Source organism: Lynx canadensis, chromosome A1 (assembly GCF_007474595.2).
Source record: "Lynx canadensis isolate LIC74 chromosome A1, mLynCan4.pri.v2, whole genome shotgun sequence".
Taxonomy (NCBI): Eukaryota; Metazoa; Chordata; class Mammalia; order Carnivora; family Felidae; genus Lynx; species Lynx canadensis.
In genome coordinates this window covers 236,163,550-236,181,286 of record NC_044303.2, presented here as the reverse complement: position 1 = coordinate 236,181,286, position 17,737 = coordinate 236,163,550, and the positions used below count along the sequence as shown (strand labels likewise).

At 57.5% G+C, this 17,737-nt stretch overlaps 1 protein-coding gene across 1 annotated transcript in view; it reads left to right on the top strand.

The window, feature by feature from the left end:
- Nucleotides 1–17,038, top strand: part of ADAMTS16 (ADAM metallopeptidase with thrombospondin type 1 motif 16) — a 162,591-nt gene extending 145,553 nt beyond the window's left edge. Inside the window, exons 19-23 of the mRNA XM_030331473.1 lie at nt 5,980–6,181; nt 6,331–6,525; nt 8,318–8,542; nt 15,317–15,464; nt 15,731–17,038. Of these exons, the coding sequence (XP_030187333.1) occupies nt 5,980–6,181; nt 6,331–6,525; nt 8,318–8,542; nt 15,317–15,464; nt 15,731–15,846 (886 nt within the window). The 3' untranslated portion in view covers nt 15,847–17,038. The remainder of the gene's footprint in view (nt 1–5,979; nt 6,182–6,330; nt 6,526–8,317; nt 8,543–15,316; nt 15,465–15,730) is intronic.
- The last annotated feature ends 699 nt before the right edge of the window (nt 17,039–17,737 follow it).

Genomic DNA, 17,737 nt, shown 5'->3' with positions numbered 1-17,737 from the left:
CTGGTACAAATAGCATGTCGGCGCCCGAATAATAAAAACTCACATACCCTTGGCTTCTCGCAGTCCGTAAAATTAACGCCCCTTCTGGAGTGAGCCTTTGATGTCCTTCAGCTTGGCCCTGTGGGGCTGGGCGAAGACACCGTGAGTGCGGTTAGGGGTGAACACAGTTCCCTGCCAATGTCTGGCTCGTCGTAAATCTCTCCATCGGGGACACAGGTCGGACAGAGCGGTTTGACTTCTGAGGCTGAACAAAACAAAGTAGCCTCCCGGTCACACGCCGCCCAGTGCCCGTGGCCGGGGCCTGGCCAGGCCTCCTGGCTTCTGAAGTCTGGCCCCTGACCTTGCCAACAGGTGTCCGTGAAGGGTCTGCAGTTCTGCGGTGGCATGGGGGCGGGGGGGCCAACCCCTGGCGCCGCCTCTAGAAGGACACGTGCAGGACGTCCAGGCAAAAAGACTGTGGCGGAGGGTGCAGACGGCCGGGCGTCTTGTCGCCATTTCTGATGCGCCTGAGCCTCAAGTCTGGAAGCATCCGGGGACTGAGGGCAGCGCCCCGGAAGCCCGAGCGCGAGTTCGGCACAAATCTGTTTGTCGGGCGATCCTGGCTACCTGGGCACCGTTCACCTTCACACCTGGGCACCAAGGTCATGGGCTCCTTCAGAGCCGGGCGCCTGGTTCTCAGCGCGCCTGGAGAGTGGCTGGCACCATCGGGTTCTGGTGAATCATTCCCGACACAGGCTGGTGGTAAATTCCCAGAGCAGCAGACGGGGCAGGGGTGCCCAGGGCCTGAGGTATCCTGCCAGGTGGCCTCAGGGGTCATTTCTCGCTGGCCTCCACCCCTGTGCCTTCAGCATACGGCTGGCCCGTGCTCCTTAAGTGAACTCGTGACTGATTTTTCTTTTCCTATGAGAAAGACAGATTCTTCCAGCTGGCGTCTGTTTGTTGGTGGACGTGCATTGTTACCTTGAAAACATTCTGTTTAGGGGGCGCCTGGGTGGCTCCGTCGGTGAAGCGTCCAACTCCAGATTTCAGCTCAAGTCGTGATCTCACGGTTTGGGACTTCAAACCCTGAGTCGGGCTCTGCACGGACACCTCGGAACGTGCTTGGGAGTCTCTGTCTCCCTCTCTCTCTGCCCCTCCCCGGCTCGCTCGTGCTCTCTTGATCCGTCTCTCAAAATCAATAAAGGACAGCCCGCTGGGGCGTGGCGGGTACCCGGTGGGACCGAGTGGAGCGGCGGCCCCATGGTTAAAGCTGCATTTCAGTGGCGTCCTTCCCCGGTCCCGGCACTCACCCCGGGACCAAATGCAGCCGTGAGTGCCTATTATTTATCACGCCTTCCCGCGGCTTCTGCCGGCCACTATTCCGAGCGTTTACGTTTTCGAAAGATGCTCCCTAGAAGGTCAAGACTTCTCCCTGAAAATGGAACAACGGGCAGGTGCTCAGCCTTGAAATTTCAAAGAGAATAAACAGAAAAAAGAAACGGAATCTCGCTCCTGAAACGAAGCTAGCAGTTGTCTGCTGTCTGCGAGCCTTCCTGATGCGAAGTCGGTGACAGCCCCGGGGTGGCCCTGGCTGGGGCCCGGCCGTGAACAGTGGGCCCTGTGGTCCCTGTTGCCATGGCCTCCGAGTCCCAGGGGCCGTTAAGACCCCGTGGCCGCCCGGGAGCTGCCTCACATACCATTGCTGGGAATTTGCATTTTCAAAGGAAAGATTAAATTACCGAAACCAAAATGTCGTGATTATTTTTTTAATGGAGACAAGAAAGTCATGTTATTCTGAAATGGGTCATGGCTGTTGATAGTTAGGAGGGCCGACCGTTGAACAGATGGTTCCAGGGGTCCCAGCCTGAACTGCTGAGCAGCAGCTGTAAATTGTATCACTTCCTCCAGCGGCAGTGGGAGCCGGGAAGGTGTGCCCTGCCGGGGAGCCCTCGGCGGGGAGGTACCGTGGCGGCTGGGCACCTGCGTCCTCCGGGTCCTGCCTGGGAAGGCCGCCTGATTCGGGGAATACCGGCTACCTGCTTTGTTCTGGTTGGTGGACTTGGGAAGAACAGAACAAAGCCGGCCGGGCACGGCCACTGGTTAGCGACCAGGCATACCTTCACCTCTGCTCGCGGAACCCACAGACAGCACAGAAGCTTGCGTGGATTCTGACTCTTTCGTGAGCTGAAATCAAGACACCTCCCCAGAGCTCTGCCTGTGAAACAAAACAGGCACCTGACGTTTCCAGACTCTGCGTGAGTTGATCTTTGTTCGGGAGGATTTCTTAATGACGTGTAGTGAAGAGAAGGGCAGAGGATGGATGAACCCAGTTGGAACGACTTAAGATGGCCGAGACAGAAGACTTAACGAGTTGGTGTGAAAAGCCTGAGAGCGGCCAAGACATCTTGGCGGCCCCAGTGTGGATACACCAATTACAATTTATAAGGCCTGCAGGGTTGGGAGAGCGCATGGAGGAAATGGGGGGAGGCGACGGAGAAGCAGCTGGAGGCTCCCAGTGCAAACCCATCACAGCCATGGGGCTGGAAATGGAATTTTCACAACGAGGACGCTGAGCTTACGTGGCTTAACATGAAATGAAACACAGTTATCTCGTTGACACTGAAGAATGAAAACATTCCCACAGTTGATATAGAACAATTCCCACAGACCCAACCGTTTCTTTTTAGGTGACTCCAACTTTGCATTGCAGTTCTTTGTAATTTTCTTAGCAACACAGTAGAAGACGCTGAGGAGAAACACTTGGTATAAAATAGTTCAGGCCTTCTCCAGGCGAAGGTAGGTAAAACCGGGATAGTACGAGCCGGCCACAGGCGCCAGCCCCGGGGTGGGACCCCTTCCGCGTCCCATCAGCCTAACGCCTAATCTGTCCTGACAACTTTCCCAAGAGTCCGGGCATTGGCTCGAAGAGTGTTTGGGTCATGGCCCCTCTGAGAGCGTGAGGAAAAGTCCTGGTCGTTCTGCTCAGACGTGTTGACAGGCATGGCGCCCCAGAACTGGTATGGCTTCTTGGTGCCCATGGGCGTCCTGGAGCAGGGAGCCTTTGTTACCTTCCTTAGATGGGCCTGCACCTCGGTCCACAGAGTGAAACATGAGAGACTGAAAATACGCTCACAGAGGCTTTGCAGTGTAAGCAAAATGCTTGTTTTGGACATTGAATTTTTAAAACGCCGAATTTAAAAGTTGCATATGGGGCGCCTGGGTCGCTCGGTCGGTTAAGCGTCCAACTTTGGCTCAAGTCGTGATCTCACGGTTCATGGGTTCAAGCCCCGTGACGGGCTCTGTGCTGACAGCTTAGAGCCTGGATCCTGCTTCGGATCCTGTGTTTTCCTCTCTCTCTCTCTGCCCCTCCCCTGTGCGCTCTCTGTCTCTCTCAAAAATAAACAAACATCAAAAAAAATTTTTTAAGTTGCATATATTGCCTGCCCTTACCTATGCTTTAAAAAAATGGGGGCGCCTGGGTGGCTCAGTCTGTTAAGCATCTGACTTCAACTCAGGTCATGATCTCACGGTTCATGGGTTCAAGCCCTGCATCAGGCTCTGCGTTCACAGCTCGGACCCTGGAGCCTGCTTCAGATTCTGTGTCTCCCACTCTCTCTGCCCCTCCCCTGCTTTCGCTCCTTCTCTCAAAATAAATAAACCAAAAACATAGAATTGTTTAAACGTACGCCGTACTCGGAGAGAGAGGGAGTGACCCTGAAGAAATGAGTGTGAGGGATAATCCCAGGGGTCCCCTCTGGACAGTCCCCATCTTCCATGCTGTGTGTCTGTCTGCATCAGCTGGGTCCCCGGCTGGAGTCCTCACAGAGCCTCTCGCATTGATACGGGGTGTTTCTGAGAGGCGTCTCACGAGCTCTCCCCCAAGCGTTCTTGGCTTCTGCTGGACTCACGTGTGACTGTCGGGGTACAGTCTGTGGGAGGAGGCTCATAGAGCCAATGTGGAGCCCGCCGGGCCTCAGAGTTACCTGCAGAATTTCCAAGTTTTGCCTGAACACCCTGAACGGAAGAAACTAGGAGTGAGGGTCGTCGTGTCCTCTCAGAGGCCAGATGGCTGTCTTCTCGCCGCACGAACCCTTGTCTCTGAGCCGCATTTCCTCTCCTGCCCCTCCTGCCTCAGATGACCCCCCACCCGGAGCATGCATCTTAGGCCCTCCTGCAGATGGGCTGGTTCAAAGCCAGTGGGTGGCTTCGTAGACATTCGCGGGATTATCTGAGACCCAATAGCGGCGCCCCGGCTGAGCCTGGACCCAACGCCATCCCCCCTCCATCACCCACCGACATACACATCAACAAGAAATACTTCTAGAATCAGAAAAGAAAAAAAAACTTGCTTTCAGGGAGAACATTCTCGACAGCTTCTATCAAATTGAAAGAAAGATGACCAGGCCTTATGGGCCTCCTACTGGGAAGTTCTCACGTCTGAAGTCTTCTCACAAAAAATGCATACATAAATAAATAGAACCTAAGTCCAAACAAGCCTTTGGATCCAGCTGCTAAGTTACAGGAAGTACAGAGGACGGAAGAACATGTTAAGTGAAACCACAGAGATGTAATTTGGGGACTCCTGCGATCATCAGAAGCCACTATGGAGACTCAGCAAGACGAGCGGTATCGTGTCTAAAACCAATCAATCCAATAGAAAAATACATTAAGAAAGAACCGATAGACTAAAAGAGAAGAAAGACATACCAGCCAGTTGCAAAGTGCCGACCGACTCTGTCTGGATTCCACCAAGCAGATTAACAAGTTAGGACATTTATGACACGGTTGGCAAGGAAACACTGAATATTTAATGATAGTAAGGGATCACGTTAATGTTTTATGTGCCACGAAGGTATTATGGTTATGTTTTCAAAACCAAAGAGGGGCGCCTGGGTGGCTCAGTCGGTTAAGCGTCCGACTTCGGCTCAGGTCATGATCTCGCGGCTCGTGAGTTCGAGCCCCGCGTCGGGCTCTGTGCTGGCAGCTCGGGGCCTGGAGCCTGCTTCGAATTCTATGTCTCCCTCTCTCTCTGCTGCTCCCTGGCTCATGCTCTGTCTCTCTCTCCTTCAAAAATAAATAAAAACATTTTAAAAAGTTAAAAAAATAAATAGGGGCGCCTGGGTGGCGCAGTCGGTTAAGCCTCCGACTTCAGCCAGGTCACGATCTCGCGGTCCGTGAGTTCGAGCCCCGCGTCGGGCTCTGGGCTGATGGCTCGGAGCCTGGAGCCTGTTTCCGATTCTGTGTCTCCCTCTCTCTCTGCCCCTCCCCCGTTCATGCTCTGTCTCTCTCTGTCCCAAAAATAAATAAAAAACGTTGAAAAAAAATTTAAAAAATAAAAATAAAAAAATAAATAAAAACCGAAGATTCCTCGGGGTGCCTGGGTCGCTCAGTCGGTTGCGCCTCCGACTCTTGATTTCAGCTCAGGTCATGCTCTCACGGTTTGTGAGTTCGAGCCCCACATTGAGCTCTGCACTGAGTGTGAAACCTGCTTGGGATTCTGTCTCTCCCTCCCTCTCTCCCCTATCCCACTTGTGCTCTCTCTGTCTCTGTCTCTCTCTGTCTCTCTCTCACTCTATCAAAATAAAGTTAAAAAAAATTAGAAACAACAACAAAGAGTCTGCATCTTGCAGAGATGCAATTGAAATCCACATGTATCCGGAATTTTCGTCAACGTGCTGCGGGGTTTGGAGGTATAAGTTGATGATCGTTGAAGGCAGGTGGATGGGGACACAGAGGGCCTTCCTTTTGCACGTGCGTGCAGTGTCCCACCTAAAAGCCAGCTAGAGGGGAGGAGAGAGCACTGTGCCGGTGAACTGAAAGCAGGGGAGGAGAGACACACAGGCAGGAGGGCTAATTGGGAAGGTGAGAGGCAGCAGGGACCGGAGAGGCTGCCGAGCGACTGGAAACAACGGTGTGCCTGTGGGCCGTGGGTGGGATTGGCGCGGCCGTGTCTCCCGCACGGGCGGCGCCCCTCACCGAGGTGCCGTTGTCCCCTCCCAGCTGGTCCGTGGGGAACTGGAGCACGTGCAGCCAGCCTTGCGGTGGGGGCACCCAGAGCCGCCTCGTCCAGTGCACGCGACGGGCACGCTTCGCGTCCGAGCGGGTGGCGGCCAGCCTGTGTCCGCAGCCCATGCCGTCCAGCAGACAGGCCTGCCAGCCTCGGAGCTGCCCGCCCGCTTGGAGCGCGGGGCCCTGGGCGGAGGTAACTGGGACCGGGCTGGTGTGGGGGGCGGCAGCTGGGTCCCCTCCTGCCGATCGCAGAGCTGGGTTGGACCTTGCGGGGCGGGGGGGGGGGGTCAGGGTGGGTCCGACGGACGCCTCGCTGGGACTCGGCCCCTTTTCTTCCCACAGTGCTCCCGGACCTGCGGGAAGGGGTGGAGGAAGAGGTCCGTGGCCTGTAAGAGCACCAGCCCCGTGGCCAGGCCGCAGCTGCTGCCGGACGGGGTCTGCAGCTCCGAGCCCAAGCCTAGGACTCACGAAGTCTGTCTGCTTAAGCGCTGCCACAAGTACAAGAAGCTGCAGTGGCTGGTGTCCGCCTGGTCCCAGGTGGGTGCTCCTGGAGCCGGTGCATTCGGCACCGGGTCGACCAGCTGCCCCTCCCCTGCTCTCGCTGCTTCCCACTCCTCTTCCTCCGAGCCTGGGTTCTCCAGCTCAGGCCACCCTTTTGGGCTCCGGTCTCCCCTCCTCGGCATGTTGGGGACTTTCTGATCACGTCCTTCGACCCGCTCGCCCAGCGGCATCCACGAGGCCATCACCCACCCCGTCTCGAGGCCAGGACGGGTTGGGGACGCTCGTCACGCTGACGGGGTCCTGCGGACCCACTGAGCCCCAGGGCAGCCGTAGCCATTCCTGGGGCCGTGTCCCTGTAGTGCAGGGCGGGAAGAAGGCGGACTGCCCCGGGAAGAGACGAGGACCATTTCCTGAGCCGTTTCCGTGAGCAGTTGCCGCACTTGGGGAAGAAACTGCTCGTGTTGGTATTGCAGGAATTGATGTGTTGTTAGTGTGCCGAACGCTAACAGGTGGGAACATGAGTGTTGACGGTGGCGTGACCCCACGTGAGGGTGCCCGGCGCAGCCTCCGACCCTGGGGAGGGGGTGTGGGAAGGGCCCCCTGCCAGGCCCCTACACCTGTGCCGCGGGCACCCAGGGGCTCCCTGAGGGTGGTGGCAGCTCCTTAATCTCCCTGTGCCTCAACCCAGACGTGTAGGTGTCACTAGGGTCAAAAAGGACACCAGAAAGAGAGCAGCCCACGGAATTGCAGCGTCCCCCCCGCGCAGGGTACTGAGTGACTAATCCCGGAGCAGCTCCCCTGTCCCGGCCTCCTCGGGCCAGCTGGGCTCATTCCCACCCACACCTCGAATGACCTTGCTCAGGAGGACAGAGAATGGATCCAGCCGGGCCTGGAATCTCACTGAGGCCCTGTTTCCATCCGTGCCCCCCCCCACCCCCATCCAGGCCCTGGAATTAGCATGCCAGTTGCCAGCCGGGGACTCTGGTTCTCTCTCACCTGGGAGCCTAGACTTTCCTAGGACTGACTGCATGTTCTGTGCATGTCCCTGAAGGCCGAGCCCACAGGAAGGAAGCCACCCGGTGGAAAGTCTCCGCCCTGGAGACTGAACTCCGCACAGGGCACGGGCTCCCGCAGTGCAGGAAACACACAGGCGCACACCTGTCAGCCTGAGCGCGAGTGTGAGGCCGGAACCCGGGCCCCTGCGCTGATGTGATCTGCACACGCTGAGCCCGGGCGGAGTCACCCGCCCAGCACAGCGTCCCCCACTCGCCAGCTCCGGGCCTCATCGCGGGGGATGGGGATTTCTCTCCGGAGACCCAGTGACCTCGGATCGCTCATCTCAGCCCGCTGTGCGCCGTCTGCCCCGGGCTCAGAGCACCCCCCGACCAGGAGAGAACGCATTTGTGCCCCGAGCAGACTTGCCGCCTTCTCTCGGCTTTCTGAGGCACACTCGTGAGCCCCGGGGGTCCCCTGCCGGTCCCTGCTTTGGGGGCGGGCGCTGTATTACGTTTCCGCACATTCCAGTATTGGATGCAACCCAACGTGTTATCTTCTCGTGAAACGATAGCTTCAGAATTCCTCCCTTCATGGTTTCTGTCTGCCCTGCCCCTCCTTCGGCCCCCGAACGCTGTGCCTTCACATCCTCCTCTCCACGTGATACACCGTAATGCCTTTTTAAAATGCCAAGGTCCAATAAATCTCATTCAGTTTTCACAGTTACATAAATGCTCAAGCGGATATAATCCGAAGACAGTTTGACTCACCGATCGTAGCGAAAAGCCGCCACCAAAGAAATATTGTTCGCTCACGGCTTTTGCTTTATTTTTAGTGCTCTGTTACGTGTGAACGAGGAACACAGAGAAGATTCTTGAAATGTGCTGAAAAGCACGTTTCTGGGAAGTACCGAGAGCTGGCCTCAAAGAAGTGCTTGCACTTGCCGCGGCCGAGTGTGGAGCTAGAGCGAGCCTGCGCCCCGTTTCCCTGTCCCAGGCACCCCCCGCACGCAGCCGCGGGCCCGCCTCGGGCCAGCTGGTTTGCCTCGCCCTGGTCTCAGGTAGGGCGACACTGCGTGACCACGCCTCCCGCCCTGGGGGTGGGCCGCTGGCGTAGGCGGGCGCGCGTCTGCAAAGGGTGCCCCCCAACCCCCAGAGCCGGGCCCCGACCCTTCTCTCCAGAGCAGGTGCGACGCCCAGGTTCCTGGGTGCGGGCGCAGCTTTCCGAGGCTGGGCTCCAAATGTCACTGACCCTTTTAGGGCACGTGGGCCTTGTTCGAAGTCGTCGCCCACTTAAGTGTAGGCAACCATCATGCTTTCGTTTTATGCAAAAGCTGGGCAGACTTCCCCAGAGGTGAGTGTGAACGGGGACCAAGGACGAGCTCTGGAGGAAGTCGGTGCCTGCGGGTTCTACCCGGGTAACCCCGAGGCCGTGCACGTGGGAAGGGGGTCCGGCACGCTGCACTGTCCTGGCCTGCCTGGACCCTCAGGCGAGGCCAGCCCAGGCCGACGGAGCTCCTCCGTGCTGGCACCCCCCTTACTCCTTCCACACTGCCTTTGACTTTAGGGAAGAATCCTGCCATTACCGTGGTCATCCCCTCTTTATTCTCCCTGTTTCCCACTCTGGGTTCCTGGTAACCCTCACCTTGGGGCTCGGCTCCCCTTTCTGCGTGTGGTTCTGCCCGCCAGCCTTTATCTCGGATCCCTGCCTGTCCCAGGTCCCCTCATCCTTCTTCTCCTGCTGGTATTTCTGTTCTTGGCTCAGGGGGTACCCAGGCCCGAGGGGTGTGTGGGGCTGAGATATCCTGAGCCACTCCTACTGGCCAAACCCCGAGGACTGTTCTCTGCTGCTCTGCCCGGGAGAGAGGGGCTCTCGCTCAGTCCATCGTCCCCATGAGCAGGTGCAGGGAGTGTTTTCTGACTCATCTTTTGGCCCGGCCAGAGGAGTGAGCTCTTTCTAATTTGCACATGGCGGCCCGTCTTGGCCTCCCTCCTCTTTCTGAAGAGATAAAGAGGTAGAGGAGACAGAGGGAAGGAGGGTGAAGGATGTGGGGTGGCCACCAGCCTCTGGGCGCCCCCCACGCGGAACCCCTGACGCATGGTCCAACGTCTGGTTCTGTGGGTCTTCAAACCTGAAATAGCTCTCGCGTTTAGAAACCTATGAACCCCCCTCCTAAAAGTATTTAAATGAGAAATGATTTCGTTGAAATTATTGGAGCAGGCGACATTGAGAACGCTATCCTTCTCAAGCATTTTCTATTTTAAATGGACAAAAAGTACCAATAACTACAGCATTTTCCCAGGCGGCCCCCGTTGATCTTCTTGTGGGTGCGTGGTCTTTCCAGTTCGATCAAGCAAGAGCCGAGCGGACAAGCTGAGTGAAGTTGTTTCTGGGGCAGAGGCCTCACTTTCGCTGTCCCTTGGGAGGTATGGGTCAGAGACACACAGAGGTGGTCCCCGAGACCGCTGTCCTTCTGTCAACAGGGACCCCGAGTCTCCTTCCTGTGGCTCTAGTGGCTCCTAGCCTCCGGCCACGCCAGCATTCACCCCGCTGTCTCAATTCGGAGACCGTGGGAAAATTCAGAAAACTAAGATTCCTCATCATCTCATTTACCCCAAAACCTAAAGCCGAAAATACATCCTGCTTAGCTTTTTCCAGTCTGAAATGTTCGGTGTGTTTGTCTAATAAGTCATTTTTATCATAAGCTGCCTGAAGTTTTTATCCAGGGTGATTCATCTATTATGTTCTGAGAATGTTCCTTCTTGGGAGTAATAACTCAAGGGGTTTTATGTGTTGTAAGCACTGGCACTCAAGACTGTGCCCTCAAATGGTGGGGAATCGTCGGCCGTGATGGATGGCCAGTGCTTGGCTGAACGCTGCCCCCGACAGGCTCATTCTTGTAACCCTTGCAAGCTCGTGGTTTCTATCACGTGATCTTCAGGATTTCTGTTGATTTAAATGGCTTTGCTTATCATCACATTTCATGGAAGGTTACCTAGTAGGACCGGCTTCAGTCATTTTGGTCATTTGGGCTTTAGGGTCAGGCGGTTCCCATGCTGATTTGGTCTGGGAATGGCTTACATGTGAACACCTGTTGGACTGTCTGATGCTATATGACAGAGATGGGAGTGTGTCCTCTGGGATGGAGTGGGGGGCCTGGCTCGTTCCAGGGATGCACAATTGACCTGGAAACCCATAGGCTCTGGGGGGCAAGGGGCCGTGTCACTGATGATCGATATGGTTTTCCATCATGGCACCTATTAGGGCAGGAATATTAAAGTTGTATCAGGGGCGCCCGGGGGGCTCAGTCGGTTGAGCGTCCCACTTCGGCTCAGGTCATGATCTCACGGTTCGTGAGTTCGAGCCCCGTGTCGGGCTCTGTGCTGACAGCGTGGGGCCTGGAGCCGGCTTCTGATTCTGTGTCTCCCTCTCTCTCTGCCCCTCCCTTGCTCGCATTCTGTCTCTCTCTCTCAAAAATAAATGTTAAAAATGTTTTTAAATTTTTTAAATAAAAAAAAAGTTGTAGCAAATACACATACATGCACGTGGGCGTGCACATGTACACAAGCAATAGGCACACACACACAGGTACACACACAGGCACGCAGACACGGTCATGTACACACACAGACTCATACCCACACAGACAGGCATGCACACACACAGATACACACACAGGCATGCACACACACAGGTACACACAGAATGCACAGGCTCCTTGCACCCCGACATCCAGTCGCCTGCCCACCTCTAAGAATTCGCTGCTCCTCTGCTCTCTTCGTCTTCCAGTCCTGGGTGGTGCACAGGGATCAGGGACCTTCTTGCTGACATTACCGGATAGGGTCACAGTATGTACTGCCTGAGTCGGAGGGAGTCTGTATTTGTAACCCACTAGATTTGTACGAAAATTCCCTGCTCCGTTTGTGTTCAGAGCAGAGGTTGTGGTGATGAGGCCTTTGAGGGCTGCGCTAGCCCGTCTTGACCCGAGTAGACCCACTCTCTGGGACAGTGGTGAGTGATTGGGCGGGGGGGGGGGGGGGGGGGGGGGCAGGGCTGCAGGCTCGGAGAGGGAGTGCCCAGCCAGGAGGGGGACACGGGAGGAGCGTCTCCCAGGAGGGGTGTCACGATGGGAAAAGGAAGGTGTGAGATCTCAGGCATTATGGTGGATTTGTTCACTTGCTGTCCCTGACTCTGGACCTGAGCCCTGGCCAGCGGGACGCCCTGTGGTGCTCGTGGTTCTCGTGAACGTGGGGGCAGGAATGTGCCTTGGGATAAAGCCGGCCAGAGTATCCGCCTCGAGCTACCAAAGTATCCGCCGTGAGCTACCGGTCGGCAGGCGTCACCAGCCTTTTTCCATCGAGGCCAATGGCACAAAGGAAGAGTGATCCTTGTAATTTAAAACACACCCAGAGCCAGACGTTATTGTGAAAATGCATCTGTCTGGACTTTTTGATAATGACCAGGGGTCCGGATCAGTTTGCCCCAGTCGTCTGTCAGGGCATATGCTGTGTGTCTGGTACAGGATGTCCCTGAAAACTCGGGCTGTTACCGAAACAGAAGAAACCCAAAAGGGAGAGGCTTTCCAGGATTACGGTGCTCTGGAAACATGTGCTTAGCGGGTCCTGCAGTCAGACCCCCGGAAGCAGGAGACTGACACACGGGAAGAGGCCGTCACTTTCGGGGAGGTTGTTTCATCCTGGAGTGACAAGAAGACCCAGCCTGCTGACCTCGCGGTGGGGGGACCGTCCCCCTGGACCCGGCATTGACTTCCCCACAGCCGAGTCCCCTAGTCTAGTTGGGCGGTCTTGGAAAGAGTTCCGGCGCACCTGTGAGTGGCCGCCGGCCCCGGGGGAGGGAGGCAGGTGTACAGAGCTGAGGGACGGGGAAGGGACCAGCCCAGGGACCGGAAAGAGCTGGGGACGGTGGAGCGACCAGCCCAGGGACGCCCCACAGAGGGCGATGTGCCTGCTTCCCATTCTGTGCCCACCCGCACTGGCAGCAGGAGCTGCCTCCGTGTCCCCTCAGCAGATGGACACAGAACGGCCCACGTGCCAGGCGCCCTGGTCCCTGCGGAGTTTTGGCATCGGTAAGAGGCGCGACCTTGAAGAAACACCTCTGCGAACATTGCAGAGCCACAAGGGCTCTGCCCCACAAGGGCTCTAAGCCCACCTGAGGCTTCTCTGGAGTCGGGGCACCGGGCCCTCCGAGAGTCTGCAGCAGGGACCCTGTAAGGGGGGCAGAAGTAAGCCGGGCAGGCCGGGCTGGGTGGGGAGCAGGGCATGTGGCTCTTGGTGACCACAGAGGCCCCTTTATGAGCCTGCAGCTCCCCTGGTCACGTCGGGCCGCACGCCAGCTCTGCACACGCTCTCATCAGACTCGGACGTGACTTGAGTCGGCTCCGAAATGGAAACGGTCCTGATCACCTAGAGCGGTGGCTCTCCAAACGTGACCCAGCCCGCACCGCAGCACCGCGGCTAGAAATGCAGGTGCTCGGGCCGCCTGGGCGGCTCGGTCAGTTAAACGTCAGGACTTCGGCTCAGGTCGTGATCTCACAGTTCGTGAGTCCGAGCCCTGCCTCAGACTCTGTGCTGACAGCTTGGAGTCTAAAGTCGGCTTTGGATTCTGTGTCTCCCTCTGTGTCTCTCTCTCTAAAACATAAATAAACATTAAAAATATTAAAAAACAAAAAAGAAATGCATTCCCCCCAGGCCGTTGACGTTCGAGGTTGGGGGTGGGGCCAGCAGGTGACTTACATGCAGACTCAAGTTTGAGAACCGTTGCTGGGGGGTTGGAGCCAGCAGCCGGGGGTCCGGACAGATGTCAACCGCAGTTGTGGTCACGTGTAGGCTGACAGACAAGCGCAGGTCGCCGTGCAGCACGGCGTCCCGCCGTCAGCGGGAAGAATCGCCTCAAATGCGCAAGCTAAACCTCACGGGGCTGAGGAAGACGCCATCAGCGTTGACTTTGCCGTCCAGGTTCCAGCGTCTGTTTCCCTGAGTGTGAAGGACCTCGGCTCGAGTCGGGACGTTACATCCTGAGACTCACCTGTGTCCACCGCTCGGTCCCTGGCACCTAGATCAGCGCCTGGCACCTGGGAGCTGAGGGACCCCTATTTGTGAATGCAGGAGTCGATGACAAAGCATCCGCTCCCTCCCTAACGATTTCAGCACCGTTTCCGTGACAAAGACGATGGCCAGATCTCTCGCTTCTCGGTTTAGACGCGTCATTAGCGGGACCGGAGGGAGCCCCGCGCCGCGCTGCCGATGACAAGGACTCCGCTCTCGGCAGAGAGGTAGTGGGCGCGCACAGACGCGGACACACGGGGCCAGCGTGAACCCTGCGGCACAGCCGGGAGGGGCTCCGAAGGCCCTAGAGTGCGAAGCGCAAAGACCAGAGGCGTGGTGGTGCTGAACGCTCAGACGGACGTCACAGGCAGCGAGGAGCATCTGCCTCCGTCGTGGATGAGCCTGATAATTCGGAAACCGGACACGAACCCGCCCGTGACGTTTTATTCCGGTTGCTGTAGTCATGTATTGAGTCTGAGCTGTTGACGGCTGTCGCTGAGGTTGGTTTTTGAAGAGAAGGGGGTGAACCTCACCGAAATGTTCCAGCCCCACGTGCTTATCGGCTGGAGCCCGGCTCTTCCCCGCCAGGGGCCCGGCCAGCCTTTACCTAAACAGGGGAGGAGAAGAGAAAGAACGAGCCCCCCAGCGTCAGGCTTTTCAGGACTCTGGATCCACAAAGATGCTGACCCCCGCCATCAGAGCGCCTACCCCAGGGGGTTTGAAAAGAGCCACCTCGACGGAGCCTCTGCTCACAGCACGTCCCCGGAAGGAAGCAGGAGACCGCTGGCTTCTCACTTGCAAGCCGACCTCAGCTCCGGAAAACCGGCCCCGGGGCTCGCTGACTTGAACGGCTCCCGGCTTGCACACTCGTGCGTTTTGGCCAGCAGCCCGTGTCGTGCGCGCCCCGGTGCTGCACGGATCTGTCCTTGCATTTCACAGCAGCCGTCTGGCTCGCCCACCCCAGGCATCCCCGGTGTCATCTGACCCCGTCTTCTTGTAGGTGCTCCTTCGTCGGCTACGTTCTGGACACTTTTGAACCAGGAGCCTTGTTTGAGCACAATCTACATAATTCAGGCGAGACATCAGACAGCTCTCCTTTTGGACGGACGTGCTGCTGCTGGCGTTGGTTGCTCTGTCCCCCTGGTCGCCCATCCCCTGATTTCTTGCGCCCGGTCGAGCTCAGATGGACCCGCTCTCGTAGTCGGTGGGGTATGCGTCCGGCCGGCTGGTGAAGGGCGAGCCCAACACGAGGCTCCTCCTGGCTCTGCTGTGCTCGGTTGCCTTCGGGTGGCAGGGCCTACGTGTTTCAGAACAACGCCCTCAGGAGGATGCCCTCGAATCCGGGCTATTGGTCCACCGCTTCCAAGCAGGCATCCAGAGTCCGGGGATTTGGGCTTGGTTTTCTCGAGCCTCTGGGGTAGTTGGCTTGTCAAGTTTTTCCCAGGAAAGAGCCCCAGAAAAGGTGCCTTGGTGATTGCAGTCCGTGTAGGGCAACTGTTTCTGATGCCTGACCCATCACCTGGGCAGGCCCCGGGGACCTCCTGGTACCCCCAGATAGGCACGAGTTTCCTTGTGTTCTAAGACCATACACAGCTCAAGGCCATTTTAGAGCTCCAGATCCTTGTCCCCTGTGTCCACACCTGGGGTTAATCCAGAATCTGGTCAGCCCCCCACAGTCGCCGGGGATCTGGGTGCAGGGGGGAAGCCTGGAAGGGAGGGTGGCCCGGCACCACGGCCGTGGGTGACTGCTGTGCACCTGTTTCCCGCAGTGCACGGCCAGCTGTGGGGGTGGCGTGCAGACGAGGGCCGTGCAGTGCCTGGCGGGCGGCCGGCCGGCCCCAGGCTGCTTCGTGCACCAGAAGCCTGCAGCCTCCCTGGCCTGCAACACCCACTTCTGCCCCATCCCAGAGAAGAAAGGTGAGTGTCCGGGCCCCTCGGCTTGGCCCTGGCTTTTCGGGGGTGGCGCTGTCAGGTTTCCGGAGCGGTTCCTAGTGGGCCTGAGACATGGGGTACCTGCTACGCCATTCCCCACTTCCCATGCCCGCCTCCCGTTTGCCCCAAAACGGTTCACGGTGAGTGTCCCCTGCAGGGATGCCCTCAGCAGCTTCAGCGCCCGTGGGACCCCCCCCCTCCCCTCCCCCTGCCCCGGGACACCAGCTAACGCGGCATCCGCTGCTTTTCAGACCGCGCCTGCCGAGACCACTTCCCCTGGTGCCCCCTGGCGCCCCGGCAGGGGATGTGCAGCCACCAGTTCTACGGCGAGCGGTGCTGCAAGACCTGCTCTGCGTCCAACCTGTGAGGCCCGGGGGGCCCCTTCCAGGGCGGAGAACGCGAGGGGTGCTGCGTCTTCAGCCCCCGTCAGCTGTGCGCTGTGCATCGGAACTCGGCCAGAGGAGATCGAAGCTGGGAGAACTGTGTTCAGCCATCTGTCGGGACAGAGTGTGTGTGCACGCACGCGCGCGCGTGTGTGTGCACATCGTGGGTCTGAATGCACGCATGGGCACATGTGCACACAAGTTTTCGGTTGAAGCATGGAGGCAGGCAGGAGGCCCACGCTGCAGACCCACAGTGATGCTCACTCCCCCTTGTGCTCCAGCTGAATCAGGTCAAAAAGACGGAAGGAGCTGAACTTGGTAAACGCTAAATGTGCGGTGCTTTGGAAAAAGAAGGAAAGGCCGTGGAATTAGGAATAAGTGAAGAAATTCTGCCCCTAGGTATGCCGGCCTCCCTCCGGCCGAGGAGGCCCTTCCCAAGGTCTGGAACAACCAACCTCCCTCTGGAGAAGCAGCTGGCGGGGACGGCTCCCGGGCGGTGTCCCCAGGGCCGCCTCGGCCTGCCCCAGCAGTGAGCTTCTCTTTGCTGGGACCTGCTGCTGGGACGAGAGCTGGGTGTCGCCTCTGAGGGGTGCCGCCCTGCCGGGGAGAGGCCGGGCTCCCGACTCTGTGTCCCCATCACAGACTTTGCCCTGGAAACAGGAGACATGAAATCGTGCTAAGGTGCTTCCCTCCCTTTCAGACTCCTGAGCTGGAGGAGAGGACTTCTGTATCCTCTGTTCTGTCCTTCCCAGGTATTTACAAGTGAGTGTTTCTGTTCAACTCATTCCTTCCTGCGTTTCTCTCCCAAAACAATAGAATTAATTCCAGGTTCTACCAGAGCCGCCTGGTGACCCGTGACACCCAAACCCCGCTGTCCTGATGAGGTTGTGGTCGGTCCTGCCCGGACAGACGTCAGCTGACGTGCACGCCTCAGAACCCCAGGTCTCGTTTCTGTGTGTCGTGCTGTTTTTAAACTTCTTTCCGTGAGTTGCGGTGGTTTTGCAAGACCGGTTGGAGAGAAGGCCAGCATTTCCGGTTGAAAGCTGCACAGCAGGCCCCCGACACCCTGCCCGCTGCTGGTGCTGCTTTCTGTTCTCTTTTCCTAGGCTATAGCTCCATTCGGAATGGGCACCGAGATATTTATATTTGCTGAAGTTTTATAATAAATTTTATATTGTACCACTTGCTTCTGACCTGCTCACGATTCCTCACGAGTTTTGCACCTGAGATCCCCGGGCTGGCACGGAGGCGGGGAACTGGTCCAGGGACAGAGAGCTGGGGCCCTGGAATCCAACAGAACATTCCGGAGCTGGTCTCATAGTGCCCCTCACTGAGGAGGCTCTGGGGAAGACGGCAGGTGACTGGTGATGGAGGAGGCCAGTGTGGGGTGGGCGGTGCCCCGGTCCGTTCAAGGGTAACCCTTGACCCTGTGTTCCCTGCTTTATTAGGCAGCGGTCTCTAGGGAAACAGAAACGACAGGTGTTATACAGGAAGAGAAGAGAGCTTTATGTTAGGGAATTGGCTCCCTGATGATTATGGGGGGCGCTGGCAAAGCCAAAGTTTGCAGGGCAGAAGGCGGGAACGCAGGCAGAGCCGCAGTCTTGAGGCCGAATTCCTTCTGCTCAGGGAAACCCCCCTCTTTGTTCTTATGGCCTTCAACTGATTGGGCGAGGCCCACCTACGTTATGGAGGCTCCATCTGGATCACTCAGAGCCTACTGATTTCGCCGTTAAATGTTAATCGCCTGTGAAATCTATCTTCGTCGCAACACCAAGTCTCGCGTTTGACCAAACGGGCGGGAACCGTAGCTCAGTCGAGTCGCTGTGTGAAATTAACCAGCACACCACTCCCCCCGGGCCTGGGATAGACCAGCCC